Source organism: Mus caroli, chromosome 2 (assembly GCF_900094665.2).
Source record: "Mus caroli chromosome 2, CAROLI_EIJ_v1.1, whole genome shotgun sequence".
NCBI classification, from domain to species: Eukaryota; Metazoa; Chordata; class Mammalia; order Rodentia; family Muridae; genus Mus; species Mus caroli.
In genome coordinates, this window is record NC_034571.1 from 112,034,717 (window position 1) to 112,048,428 (window position 13,712).

Genomic DNA, 13,712 nt, shown 5'->3' on the forward strand with positions numbered 1-13,712 from the left:
AAAATTTTAAAATATAAAATAATTTGTTTGTTTTTAAGATTTATTTATTTAATGTATGTGAGTATACTGTCGCTGTCTTCAGACACACCAGAAGAGGGCATCAGATCCCATTACAGATGGTTGCAAGTTACCATGTGGTTGCTGAGAATTGAACTCAGGACCTTTGGAAGAGCAGTCAGGGCTCTTAACCACTGAGCCATCTCATCAGGCCCCAGATCTGCTTCTCAAGAGGTAGAAGCACAGAAAGTATTGAGGCATTAGGCAAATAATAGAACTAACCAGCTGGGCATGGTGGCGCACACCTTTAATCCCAGCACTGGGGAGGCAGAGGTAAGCGGATTTCTGAGTTCGAGGCCAGCCTGGTCTACAGAGTGAGTTCCAGGACAGCCAAGGCTATACAGAGAAACCCTGTCTCAAAAACAAAACAAAAAAAATAACAACAAAAACAAAAAACAAAAAAAGGACTATAACAATAGAACTAACTGCAGACTGGTGTCAAGTGCTGTAAAGGTAAAGGAGGGGAGCCAGCTGCTATGAAAGAAAGCGGCAGGCAAAGAGACTGGGTTGGAGCCCCATAGGACATCTGCCTAGCAAAGTCCTATAAGTTCATATCCCGCATAGGGGTTGAGGAGTAACAGACAAAACTTCACTGAGGGGCCAACTGAACTGAGTTGGGTTCTTTTTAAAATATATGTCTAAGTGTATGTGGGTGTATGTATGCACATGAGTGCAGCTGTCTGCAGAGGCTATTGACTACAGATGCCCCAAACTCATATCCTCTGGAAGAGTATTCTAAGTATTGTGAGCCTTTTTAACTACAAAGCCATCTCTCCAACCACCCCATCCCCCTCGTTGTTTATATTTTTTAAGTAGGGTCTCTGTGCTGTTTTTTTGTCCGACACAGACACAGACACTAATAGAAAGAGGAGGAGGTGGTGGAGGAAGAAGAGGAGGAGGAGAAGGAGGAAGCAGCAGCAGGTGGTGGTGGTGGTGGAGGATTGTGACTTGGGGTTGGAGAGCTGGCCCAGTCTGTAATGTGCTTGTCCTGTGAGCAGAGGATCTGAATTTGGATCCTAAGCATTCAGGTAAAAAGCCTGGATCCCAAAAGCAGGGCACGAGGCAGCCTAACATTTGGGAGGCAGATTTATCGCTGTGAGTTCAAAAACTAGACTGATCTACATAGAAAGTTCCAAGACAGCCAGGGCTACATCAAATTTTCTTCAAGAGAGAGAGAGAGAGAGAGAGAGTGAGAGAGAGCCAGGCAGTGGTGGTGCATGCCTTTAATCCCAGCACTTGGGAGGCAGAGGCAGGTGGATTTCTGAGTTCCAGGCCAGCCTGGTCTGCAGAGTGTGTTCCAGGACAGCCAGGGCTGCAAAGAGAAACCCTGTGCTTTATGGGTATTTATTTCTACATCCATTTTTTACTTCAGCCAAATCTTCAGGAAGCTTTCTGAGCAGGATGACCACAACTTTACTGAAGAATCCAATCACCCTGATTTTCTGCCCCAAAGCACTCTTTCTGACACTCAACCATTGCACAAGCAGTCCAGAAGTATAAAGAGCATTGATAAGATCTCTTTCTTGCTGGGCAGTGGTGGCGCAAGCCTTTAATCCCAGTACTGGGGAGGCAGAGACAGGCGGATTTCTGAGTTCGAGGCCAGCCTGGTCTATAAAGTGAGTTCCAGGACAGCCAGGACTATACAGAGAAACCCCGTCTCAGAAAGAACAAAAAAAGGATCTCTTTCTTTCCCCCCACTCCCCCTCTCACCTTAAACACCTTAAGACAGCTGACCTTAAACTCCACAAGAAACTGAAGTTGACCTTAAATTACTGATTCTCCTCCCTCCAGCGCCCAAGTGCATTACAGGCTTGGATCACTATGCCCAGCCCGGTAGGCATTACTTTTTATCTAATGAACTCCCTTGCGTGTACTGTCACTATTGCCACCACAATCTAAGAGTAAATAACAGAAACCTTAAGTACATCTCGATCTGTCTCACCCCAGGCACCTTAACCAGCACTTGAGATAAGTGGACCCCCACACCACCTGCTTTAACCTTCTGATCCTCTTATTTAACCCGCTAAGCAGCACGCACTGACAACACTGGAACATCTGATACTTAAAAAGAGGAAAAGAAAACTGAGGCCTCTAGGTTCTAGGCCTCAACGTCAAATCCAGAAAAAGAAGAGGGGCTGAAGGGAGGAGTTAGAGCCTAGAGACTTTTCTTCCTAGGATCCCCCTTAAGTTAAAACAGACTAAAACCAAACACCTCCAGACAGACAGATAAAGCGTTCAGCGTACAAACTGATGCTGCGCAGGCGCAAAAAAGCAGGCCTGGCTCTCAGGTTCAACCGGCCTCCAACAGTGCGGCAGAAGGAACAGCACGGCCACACAGTTCAGAGTCCTCAATGACTCCCTCCCTAACCCGGTCCTCAAGCCTTTCAGGAAGTGCCCGGAGGTCCCCTTTTTAGTCATTGGCCGTCCCTCGCTCCGGGTCCAGGATTGGGCGGAGCATAGAAAGCGCGCGCCAGGCGCGAGGGCCGAAGAACTGCTTTGCCTATCAAGTTCTCACCTCTTTGTCTGCCGCCTTCTCCTCAATGCCTAGCAGCGCGTACAGATCCATTTGTAAGAGCTCTTTGGTCACCGCCATGGTTCTAGTTCAAACTTGAATTGATACTACAACTCCCAGGAGTCTGAGCGTGTGCGTGGGCGCGGGGGTTACTCTCTCCGAGCCGGCCCAAAAGCGCGCTAAGCCTCCTGGGATGATGCCTTCCGATTCTCGTCTGACTGGCTGTGGAGGAGCGCGCAGAGGAGAATGAACTACGACTCCCAGCATGCCTCACTCCACTGCCGCCCCGCCTTGGTGAGTGCAAAGTCAGAATTCTACGCGCTGGGCCGCCCCTGGACAGCGCGGATGGGCGTGTGGGACTGGGCTGCACAACCTGAGGGTCTGAGAGGCCTGCGCTGCGCTGGTGAGAGGCTAACCTACCAATTCTGCAGCGCCGAGAACTGCTATGGAGAGCAGGTGCTACGGCTGTGCTGTCAAGTTCACCCTCTTCAAGAAGGAGGCGAGTGTACTCCCAGAGAGCTGAAGGGCCAAGGGAGGACGCGGGGCGAAGGGAAGGGAGTTGCAGGCTAAAAACAGTTTGACGGCTTCTTTTCAGTTGTGTGGTTTTGATGAAGTAACCCGGTTAACCTCTCTGTATAGTGGGTCGGATGCCCACCCGTTTCCGGGTTAAGATGATGGTCTGATGAGGTTCAGTGAGGTGGCTTTGAGTAAAAGCACTTGCTGCTAACCCCGATGACCTTAGTTCGAACCCCAGGACCCACATGGTGGAAGGAGAGAACTCCTGAAAGTTATTCTCTGATCGCCACACACATGCCATGATATGCACATGTCTGCACGCATACACTCACAAAGAAATAATGTAAATTAAGAAAATTTAAAGTAGCTTCGGTGAGGTGCTGTAGCTGAAAGTACCCTAGAAATTGTAAAGTTTCCAAAAGCTACACTTTTTTTTTTAAATCTCCACCTACATTCTATCCACTCCCCTTCTCTCCATTTCTGTCTTTAAAGTCATCCCATGCATGCCCGTTGCTCTCTGTTCTGAAACCTGCCCCGTCCACAGCTTGCCCTTACCCAGGATAGATTACCATACTTCCTCTTCTCCCCAGGGCACAATGAAAAAGCCTTCTTCTCAACCACATTCCCCTTGTAAGCTGCAAGGGAAGTAAATGGGACGAATTCATGGTGTATAGGATTGGAGCACTTACATATCGATTTTGGAGTCAGAGTTCAAATTTCAGCTGCCCTGTCTTATTCAAAGAATGATCTAATTGAACAGTCATGTAATTTCACTGGCCCCTGTTAAAATAGAGATAATACTAGTGGGCATCAGGATCAAATATGATGACGTATGTAAGTGATGATGGTTATAAAAAATGATGAATTTTAAGGTGCAGGCTTAGTGCCTGGCACACACTAAGTACTTAATAATTGAAGCTATTGTTACAACCCTATCCTGAGGCGAACCTCCCACCATCTCTGACAGAACAGAGAAAGCACAGGATCAGCACCCAACTCTGATTCTTTTTGTTGACAAGCCAGGGACCTGACACACAGGGCCTTGTTTGTCTTTGCACTACCCCCCCCCCCCCATGGTAAGAAATTGAAAATGGTAGAAAGCATGTGACTTTTGCCTGAAGTTTTATCTAATTTGAATAAGACTCTGGAAACCAAGGAATCGCTGAACCCATCTCAGCCAGAACCCTAGGGATACCACTCTTCCGCCTTCCTTCAAAATCTGGTCACAACTTCACTTCCCTCTTTCTGTGAGTGCTTAGAGGGTCTCAGAGAAGAGCCATCAGGGCTGGGTGAGACATGCTTCCTCCTGCTTCCTGTTTCTTATAGTATGGCTGTAAGAATTGTGGCCGAGCCTTCTGTAATGGCTGTCTTAGCTTCAGCGCTCTGGTACCCCGGGCTGGCAACACACAACAGAAAGTCTGCAAGCAGTGCCACACAATCCTGACCAGGTGAGAGATGGGCTCGGACAAGGGCTCGGACAGACATGACAATAAGCATCAGGTCAGGCCTTGTGGCCTTGTGCGCCTTGGCCAGAGGTCTGCCTGGGAAGTATTTGGGGTAGAAATTACCAATGGGAAGGAGGGCAGGACTTCTGACACGGTTGTCCTCTGATGTCCTCTCTCTAGAGGGTCTTCTGACAATGCCTCGAAGTGGTCACCACCTCAGAACTATAAGAAGTAAGTACTGAGAAGAAGACAAGTGGGGCTGGGAAAAAAAACAAGGACACCACTACCACGTCTCTCCTTCCAGTTTCCGGAGCAAATGGATGCAGGACAGAGAGAATGCCCACCTCCAGGCTCCTGGCTTCCCTCTTGAATCCTGAAAGCCACTCATTAACCAGTTATCAGAAAAGGCATTTGGGAGCTCCTTCCCTGTCAGGCATACCCTCCTGCTGGTTATCTGGGCTAGGCTATGGTACCACAGGAATAGAGGCCACAGAAGATGGCCTGTAGAGGCCCAGATTGATTTAAATGGGTGCCATCAGTCTTCTCTTTAACCTTAAGGGTCTCTACCTCATATTCACCCAGGCGTGTGGCAGCCTTGGAAGCCAAGAAAAACTTCAACACTTCCCGGAGCCAAGGCCTGACCCACAAAGACCAAGCCATCGCTGAGCGCCTAGCACGGCTTCGTCAGGAAAACAAGCCCAGTGAGTGGGAGTGGGCCAGGGGACCTTTAAAGGCACATACCAGAAGTGAGGTCTGAGCTTCCTCTGGCCCTTACAAATCCTTTCCCTTCCAACTGCAGAGTCAGTACCCTCACAAGCCGAGATAGAGGCACGGCTAGCCGCACTGAAGGATGAAGTCCAGGGCCCCATTCCTTCCACGCAGGAGATGGAGGATCGGCTTGCAGCCTTGCAGGGCAGAGTCCCACCTTCTCACACCGTGAGACCGGTGAGTGTGTGGCTTAAGAGAAAAGGATTTCCTAGGGTGAGCACCCTTCACAAGCCCAGATACATGTATGATCCTGTGCTTTGCAGGGATTGGTAAAGCCTCCCACCCCTACCTCCTGAGCCTTAAGCCTGCTCCTAAACCAAAGAACAAAGGCCAAGCAGCAGGACTGAGTGCGTCAGCAAAGAGTGGATACTCAGTCCTGTTGGGAGCCGCCAGACCGACTCACCTATGTGGACTTGAATTCATCCCTTTCCTTGGGCTTTGAAAATTCTTCACCATCCATCCCTGACTCAGACTTCTTCTGCACTCTTGGTGTGGCCTTCCCCACAGCCCTTTCCCCACTGAGCTGCCCTCCTCCGCACAGGCACACCAGGCACCAGATACCAGGACCCAGGCCCAGCAGACGCAGGATCTGCTAACACAGTTGACAGCTGAGGTGGCTATTGATGAAAACTGCCAACCAAGAGCCTCAGGTAACTTGTCCGCTTGGCTTCTCCCAAGTCATGTCCTGCCTCTACTGCCCACCCTTTTGGGAGGTGAATGTAAGTCAGAGAATGGTCAGCACAAAAGACCTTCTGTTTACTGAGTGCTAGCTCCAAAGAGCCAGCGTGGGCCTCTTGCACTGGCTCTAGAATCAGATGGTGAATTCCACTTCCACCACATACATGAGTTACCTCACCTGAGTCTTTCTCATCAGTAAGCTTAAGCTACTGTGCTAAAACCTATGTCCTGGGAGAAATCATGAGGACAAAATGAAACAATACAGTAAGTGCTTGGGACTGTGCCTGGCTCATAATAAGTACTTTGTGAGTACTCTCTGCAGTGACTGACTGCACTGACAGTGAGGAAGAAGCTTCAGGGAAAAGAGTTAGGGTCGGTTGGCTCCTCGCACCAGCCACATTTCCACTGTTCGCTATCCATATGAGCTCGTGGGTCACATCATGGAGAGTAGATCTAGGATGTGCTATGCAGGGTTCTGACATCATAGAAATTCTTGGACAGTGGTAATGAAGTCTACAGAGCAGTAGTTCCAACCAGGAATGCTTTTGAGCCTTAGACACCTTTGGATTTGGTTAAAAACATTTTCATCGTCACAGTTCACAGGTCCTTCTGGCTTCTGGTGGGTGGAAGATGGGGATACTGCTGGGCACCCTACTGTGCAGTTGCCAGCTCCCCACCTGAAAAAAAAAAAAAATCTGCCCTTAAATGTACCAGTGGAAGTAAGATTGATAGACTTCTGCAGAGAGTCTCTGTGGATAACCTCACTTATCTGATGCATGGATTACTGTCAAATGTCTTCCTGCCCATTATCTAACTTAGCTGTTACTGTTATGACTTCTTCCTGTTGTTCCCAGAAAATGCTAATTCCAGCTCTGAAAGACAGTCTAGCTAAACCCTAGCCCCTCACATTCTGATCCTCAAGCCCTAGGATAGCCACCCAACTCAGTGTGTGGGGGTGTAGAGCTGAATTGCTACATTGTAGGTGCTTCTCTTCTCTGCCCTTTTTCTTCCACTCTTTCAACTTCCAACACTAGATGAAAGAGAAAAAAAGGATAGGGAGGAAAGGAAAGAGATCCCTGAATAAAGTCAGGTTGAAAAACAGTGACATTACAGGTGGACATCTTCCTGTTGATTAGGGTGTTAAATTCCTTGGGGACAAGATTGTTCTTTGCCTTCAAAATATCTAATTCCGTCTTCTTGTTTCTTCTCTGCACATTGAAACCCACAACAACCAAAAACCCACCAACAGCCTCTCAGGGCTGTAACATTTATATACTGTCTGAAAAGTCCCCAGAATAACAAATGTCACACACTCACAGAAAACATTCTGCAGCTGGCAAAATCACACCCCTGGTATAGCACAAGGCAAATCATAGTCAGCTACTGTGGAAAATCCGAAGCAGCCCCATATCCACATTGGGGATTAAAACAAAAACATAGCCTTATAATAGTTCTATATTTTCCAAAGAAAGCAAATTTCCAAAATTGTCACTCCCAAAGTTGATGTCTTTGAAGTACACAACTAAAATTACTAGTTTTCCAAGGCACTCTGCAGTCATAGAATTGTGAGGTAAGGACAGAAAGATCCTGAGTTCCAGGCCATCAAATGGAGGGATAGGGGCACCACCCCAACCACAAGACCTTTGACCTACAGTTTGTCATTCCTGCAAAATCATCATCAGGGTGTTGGAGAGCCTTCATCCAGCTCCTGTGGGAACAGATGCAGACTACTTCAGACAAACATGAGGAGGAGTTCAGAGAGTGCTGCAAAGGGAGGGAGGAAGGATCTGATGAGCTAGAGAAGTCAGGGAAACCCTAAGAGTACAAGACCCACAGAAAGAACTGATTGGGACTCAGGTGGGATCCCGTAGAGGTCTGCCCTAGGTCCTCTGTATATATGCTATGGCTGAGTAGCTTGCTGTTCATGTAGGATTCCTAACGCTGGGAGCGGGGGCTGTCTCTGACTCTTGCCTGCTTGTGAGACCCTTTTCCTACTACTAGGTTGCCTCCTCCCTTGCTGTGGATGGCTGATGTCCCTGGGAGGGCTTCTCCTTTCTGAGAGGAGGTGAAAGGGAAACTGGCATGGGACTGAAAGAAAGTGAAGTTGAGGCAGAGAGATTGGCAGGACTAGAGGGAGGGGGAAACTGAAGTCAGGATGTAATATATGAGAGAAGAATTAAAAAAAGAAAGAGGCCGGGCGGTGGTGGTGCACGCCTTTAATCCAGCACTCAGGAGGCAGAGGCAGGTGGATTTCTGAGTTTGAGGCCAGCCTGGTCTACAAAGTGAGTTCCAGGACAGCCAGGGCTATACAGAGAAACCCTGTCTCCAAAAACAAAAGAAAGAAAAAGAGAGAGAGAGAGAGAAAGTAAGTAAGTAAGTGTTCCAGGTTCCAGGTCAGGCTAGACTCTACAGCAAACCCCTGTCTTTAAAATAAATGAGTAGACGTGGAAGTGCACACACCTTCAATCCCGGCACTTGGGACCCGCACTTGGGAGGCAGAGGTGGGCAGATCTCAGTTCAAGACCAACGTGGTCTGCAAAGTGAGTTACAGGCAGGCCAGGACTACACAGAGAAACCTTGCCTTGAAAAAACCAAAAATAAATATACCAATGAATAAAATCCTAGTACTGAGCAATGAAAATGAAAATATATGGTTAAACCTAGTTGAGAAATGGCTTCCAGGATGAGATCTTGGAATTCTTCTGCCTTCCTAACTACATCATCCCTGCCAGCAGCCTCTCTCCAGAATGACCTCAACAAGGGAACTGCGAGAAGCCAGCACACAAATTCCCAAGGCCAGGCCAGCCAGTCTCTGGAGGAAGAGAAGTACAAGCTGCTGGCTGAGGCAGCTGTTGAGCTACAGGAGGAGAACACCAGGCAGGAACGGATCCTGGCTCTTGCCAAAAGATTGGCTGTACTGAAAGGACAGGACCCCAGCAGAGGTAAAGGTTCTAGCCAGCATCCTTCTTCAGGCCCCCTGGCCAAGACCTACTGCCACCACAAACTGTATTTTCCCTGACAGTGCTAAAGTAGATAAAGGGTCCCTGTGCCAAAGGATATGCCATGTGCTATGCAGAGCTGTGACGTATGATGGGGGAGCAGAGAATGAGGACTCGGAAGCAGCCATATTGGGCAGTGGAACCTTCAGTTCCTTCTGGTGCTAATGCTTCTCATTCCGCCCTCTGCTCTCAGGGCTGATGGTCCAGCCTTGCAGAGCTGAGGTAGAGGCAAGCAGCTTGGTTCTCAGCTCAGAACCAAGTGCCCCCAGCAACCAACAGTTCTAGAAGGCAAGAGCAAAGATGTGGTGAAATCTCTTACCTCACTTCTTCCTGTGTTCCTGTCCCTCATTCCAGTAACCCTCCAGGACTATCACCTCCCAGACAGTGATGAGGATGAAGAGACAGCCATCCAGAGAGTCATGCAGCAGGTAGCCCCGTTATCCACCCAGTCACCCTAGTCTGCCTCTGCCTCCTTGCTCAGTGTTGTACCAGCTGTCTGGTCTCATGCCGGGCCTCTGCACTGGGGCCACATGAGCGGTCATTCCTTAGCACTTCTTCTAGCTGGGGTCCTGATCTTCCTGGTGTCTTGACATAGGAAATGTGCAGTCATAGGCAGGAAGGGAGTAAAGGGTGAAGTGCAGTGAGAATTCTGTACTTTCCATTTCTTTTAAAAACACATAAATAAGAATGAGTTTTTCTTTTTATCCCACGTGTGGGATGTGGGGCTACTTTGGACTGTCCTTGCCAGCTGACCATGATTTGCCTGTGCTCTACCAGAAGCATGGTTGTGCCACCTGCAGAGAGTTTCTGCAGTTTCGTGGTTTGTAGTACCCATGATCAAAGAAGAAACAAAAGGCAATAAATTAGATCCAGGAATGTCGGTCAGTCGGTCAGTTGGTCTGTCTGTCTGTCTGTCTATCTCCCTGCCTCTCCCTCTCCCCTTGATACCCTTTTTCTCTTATCTAGTATTAGGGAAAGACACTGAGGGGAGGAGAACCCCCAGGGTGTTAACAGATGGCAGATCAGCTACAATGAAGAGCTGAGAAGCCAAGGCCACAAAACAAACAAATGATGGGAGGGCAGCCTGTGCCTCGAGCAGGAAATAGTCCTCTCCCTCCCTCGATGTTCACAGCTCACTGAAGAAGCTGCCCTAGATGAGGCAAGTGGCTTTAACATCCCTGAAAAACCAGCTCCAGGATCCCGGGCCCAACCCTGCAAGGGAGAGACAGAGGTGAGCAAGGTCTCACTCAGGCTTCCATCCTCACACTTCCCACAGACAGCCTGCCACCTGCCTTACGGCTCCATCTCTATGGTCCCCATTCCTCTCTCTTCCTAAGCCCCAGTCTCTGCTTCAGGGGCCCCAGGCTGAGGAGGAAGAACTCCCCTGGTGCTGTATCTGCAATGAGGATGCTACTTTGCGCTGTGCTGGCTGTGATGGAGACCTCTACTGTGCCCGGTGCTTCCGGTGGGTACTGGGAGAGTGTTCTGAGAGGAGAATGTTCTTGGCTTGAAGACTGCCAAGTTGTCTGCCATTCACCCCTTTGTTCTGCAGGGAGGGCCATGATAACTTTGATCTTAAAGAACATCAGACTTCTCCCTACCACCCCCGACGGCCTTGCCAAGAACACTGAGGATAACCTAATGATCTCCTGAGGTGGCTGTGCCACAGGCAACCAGCAGGCTGGGAAGACTCCTGGGCCAAGTCTCAGGGCATCCAGGGTGACAGAAGATCCTGCTCTACTGATGGTAAACACACCCTTTTGTGAGCTTCCCAGTCCCTGGAAGGAAGAAACATAAGAACTCTGAGAGGGGCCAGGTGAGAGGAGGAGTCACTGCCCTCCCCTAAGAGGCTGGCCTCAAAGAGAGGCAGGTGGAAAAGACACCATACTGAAGCTAAAAGTGATACCTGAAATCTGCTTCCCAGGCCCAATCCTGGCTATACTGGGATCTAATAAAATGTGTTGAGTCATTGGCCCCAGATGTTTTTTCTGTCCTGGGGATTGAACCCAGGGCCTTTCACATGCTACAGAAGGATGTTACATCCCTCATTCCCGAACCTTTCAATTGTGTGTTTGTTACTGGCGCTACTTGGGATTGAAATCACATCCTCATACATACTTAGTGTGTGCTCTACCATAGACCTCTACCTGCAGGTGCCCAACACCTTCTCTATCTAGAACCTCATGGCCCCTGAGCCTGGGGCATGTGAGAGGTGCTAAGAACACAGTAGGTTAGGAGCGGACCCCTGTGGAATTCATGAAAAGCTTGAGCTGTTCTGTAAGCTCCCAGCAAGGACAGTCACAGCTCCCGGTGGCCTCATTCCAAGTAAGCATGAATATTCACCTTAGGGAATCGTGTCTTGTACTCAGCAAGGCTCAACTTATCCAGAAGAGCCTTCTGTGTTGGATTTCTATCTGTCTAGTACTTAGTAATGAGTATAGGAACAGTGTATGCATATCCAGCTTCCTCCACTCACAGAAGACCTGGCTCCCATCCCAACTTGTGTACCTCAAAGATCCAACAATGTCTGTCTTCAGCCATCTGGCTCAGTCTCTCACAATCCCTTTTACTTCTCTGCATATCCTCTGCTTTCCTTCCTGCCCTGCACAGGAGCAAATCCAAGAAGAGAGTGCTATCCAAGGAGGCCTGCTACACTGTGGAGGAGGGATCAGCCTCCCTAGATGCTCCCGTGAGATGTTTCCTGTGAGACCCAGTGAGGTGTTTCCTGTTGCCTCTTTGGCAGAATTCTAAACTTGTCTCTGCCAGTTAGGCCCTTCTTGTTAGTGACACCAGGATACTGTGTGCTTTCTTAACATGGCCTCTAGGCCTCACTATTCCAATCTCTTCAAATCTAAGCTATGTTCTCTGTCTTTGCATTCCCAACACCTATTGGCATGGAGATGGGAGATGATGGTGGGTGGATGATGGATATTTGGATTCAAGATGTGGATAGAGCCAAGCGACTTAGGACATTGGTTTTCCAAGATATCACTTCCCGTCTCCCATCCTCAGCATAGATACACACCACACTCCCTTATTCTGGGTTCCTAAAGGTTTATCTTGGCTGATAAGGAAAAGCATTAGACAAAACTACAGCTGACTCCCAGAGAGTCCAACTGAGAGCCAGCTATGGCTGCATATGCAAGTGTGGGCTATACAAGTGTCTCTCTTTGTCTTCTGCAGCCCTTGTCCATATCCAAGACTTTTCAGCCAGTATCCAGGTCAGGAATGTGGATCCTGGCAGTGCTGAGGCTCAGGAGATGGTCCCTCCAGGATTATTTCGAAGGCCTGCTGAGTCTCCGAAGTCTCTTGAGTTGACTGAGTAGCTCAGAGATAAAAGGCTGAGGGAAAGAGAACACTGAGATCAAGGCAGGAAATCACAGTCACAATGCTGTCCTCCTTAATCTGTCCTCCCACTGTCCCCAGAGCAAGAAATGGAAAGAATGATCAAGGGCCAAGCGTTCCTTTCAAAGGCTTCTCTCTATTTCTCATAGCCTTCCCCTTAAGTCTTCCTCCTAAGGCAGTAGCAGAAAGTGCCTTACCTCTCTGTTGCCTGGGCAGTCTTGGAGAATGGCCTGAGGAAAAGAGAGCAAGTTGAACTGAGCCATGTACTTCCCCACAAGCCCCCACCAGTCTCCCAAGAACCCTCCCTAGGCTCCAAGCCCAGCTTCCCCTCCTACCTCCAGCTGAGTCCTTTGATCTTCTGTTGACAAATCCATGAGAGCTTCCAGATCAATCTCAGGCTCAGAAGATTCTTCTTGACCCTAGTTGACAGTGACAGACATCTGAGCACCTGGTGCTAGGAAGGCAGTTACTGACAGGACTCACCCATCTCTTCCTTCATCTGCTGATCTTCATACTGATCCCCTCCTCAGCTAACTCACAAGGACCATTGATTTCACTATTGATAAAGGTTTACTAAGGACCTACTATATCCCATGCAAAAGTGCTAAGAGTTGTACCAAATGAGGACTTCACGTGTCCCTGTGCTCTCCGTGTTTAGGCTGAGGACAGAGGATCATGACTTTCAAAGCGACCTAAACACCGTAGTGGGAAAAGGAGGGGGAATGCCTTGAGGAGATGGCTGATCAGATGAGCAGATCAGAGCACTTTGCTGCTCTCCCACAGAACCTGAATTACATTCCCAGCACCCCATTGAGGCTCACAACTGTTGACAACTCCAGTCCTAGTGCTTCCTGTTCCTTTTTTCTGGACTCCTTGAGTACTCACATTTGGAGAACAGATATACATGCAGTTGAAACACCTATACACACAAAATAATAAGATGTTTGCAGAGTGTGGTGATAAACAACTCTAATCCCACCACTCAGGAAGCAGAGGCAGGTGGACATCTGTGAATTCAAGGCTGGCTGGCCTGGTGTGTAGAAAGATCAGTTTTAACAACAAAGCCTTGTCAATGAGTCATTGTATATATGAAATACGCACTATAAGCTGATCCACAGAGACGAAGTAGATCTATTCTTGCCTAGGGCTGAAACCTCATGGAAGGGAATGTGGGGTGACTACTAATACACTGGGACCAGGGGAATAAAGTATTCTGAAGTCAGGTTGTGGAAACCTTTGCTTATACCCATGAGATACAGAACACCATGGCTTTGTACACTTTAAAAAGTGTGTGGCCGGGCGTGGTGGCGCACGCCTTTAATCCCAGCACTCGGGAGGCAGAGGCAGGCGGATTTCTGAGTTCGAGGCCAGCCTGGTCTACAAAGTGAGTTC

General features: G+C 48.7%; 3 protein-coding genes across 6 annotated transcripts in view; 1 reads left to right on the forward strand and 2 right to left on the reverse strand.

The window, feature by feature from the left end:
- The window catches only part of Dnajc17 (DnaJ heat shock protein family (Hsp40) member C17), a 35,767-nt gene extending 33,090 nt beyond the window's left edge, over positions 1 to 2,677 (reverse strand). Inside the window, exon 1 of the mRNA XM_021156283.2 lies at positions 2,573 to 2,677. Within this exon, the coding sequence (XP_021011942.1) occupies positions 2,573 to 2,650 (78 nt within the window). The 5' untranslated portion in view covers positions 2,651 to 2,677. The remainder of the gene's footprint in view (positions 1 to 2,572) is intronic.
- Positions 2,605 to 10,949, forward strand: Zfyve19 (zinc finger FYVE-type containing 19). 3 transcript variants are annotated; one of them, XM_021184888.1, is made up of 11 exons: positions 2,605 to 3,068; positions 4,412 to 4,533; positions 4,711 to 4,761; positions 5,113 to 5,231; positions 5,330 to 5,475; positions 5,840 to 5,948; positions 8,712 to 8,918; positions 9,330 to 9,403; positions 10,108 to 10,206; positions 10,331 to 10,440; positions 10,528 to 10,949. In XM_021184888.1, the coding sequence occupies exons 1-11, from the start codon at positions 3,015 to 3,017 to the stop codon at positions 10,604 to 10,606; spliced, it is 1,170 nt and encodes a 389-aa protein (XP_021040547.1). In that variant the 5' UTR covers positions 2,605 to 3,014; the 3' UTR covers positions 10,607 to 10,949. The 3 variants fall into 3 exon arrangements, with proteins under 3 accessions (XP_021040547.1, XP_021040538.1, XP_021040557.1); XM_021184879.2 differs by having other exon boundaries at positions 2,901 to 3,068; positions 8,709 to 8,918; positions 10,528 to 10,947; XM_021184898.2 differs by lacking the exon at positions 10,108 to 10,206 and having other exon boundaries at positions 2,901 to 3,068; positions 8,709 to 8,918; positions 10,528 to 10,947.
- Positions 10,950 to 12,012: 1,063 nt separating this feature from the next.
- The window catches only part of Ppp1r14d (protein phosphatase 1 regulatory inhibitor subunit 14D), a 12,875-nt gene continuing 11,175 nt past the window's right edge, over positions 12,013 to 13,712 (reverse strand). For both annotated transcript variants that reach the window (XM_021156817.2, XM_021156815.2), the window contains 3 exons: positions 12,656 to 12,739; positions 12,518 to 12,550; positions 12,013 to 12,316 (listed from right to left, as the gene is read on the reverse strand). In XM_021156817.2, the coding sequence (XP_021012476.1) occupies positions 12,251 to 12,316; positions 12,518 to 12,550; positions 12,656 to 12,739 (183 nt within the window). In that variant the 3' untranslated portion in view covers positions 12,013 to 12,250. The remainder of the gene's footprint in view (positions 12,317 to 12,517; positions 12,551 to 12,655; positions 12,740 to 13,712) is intronic.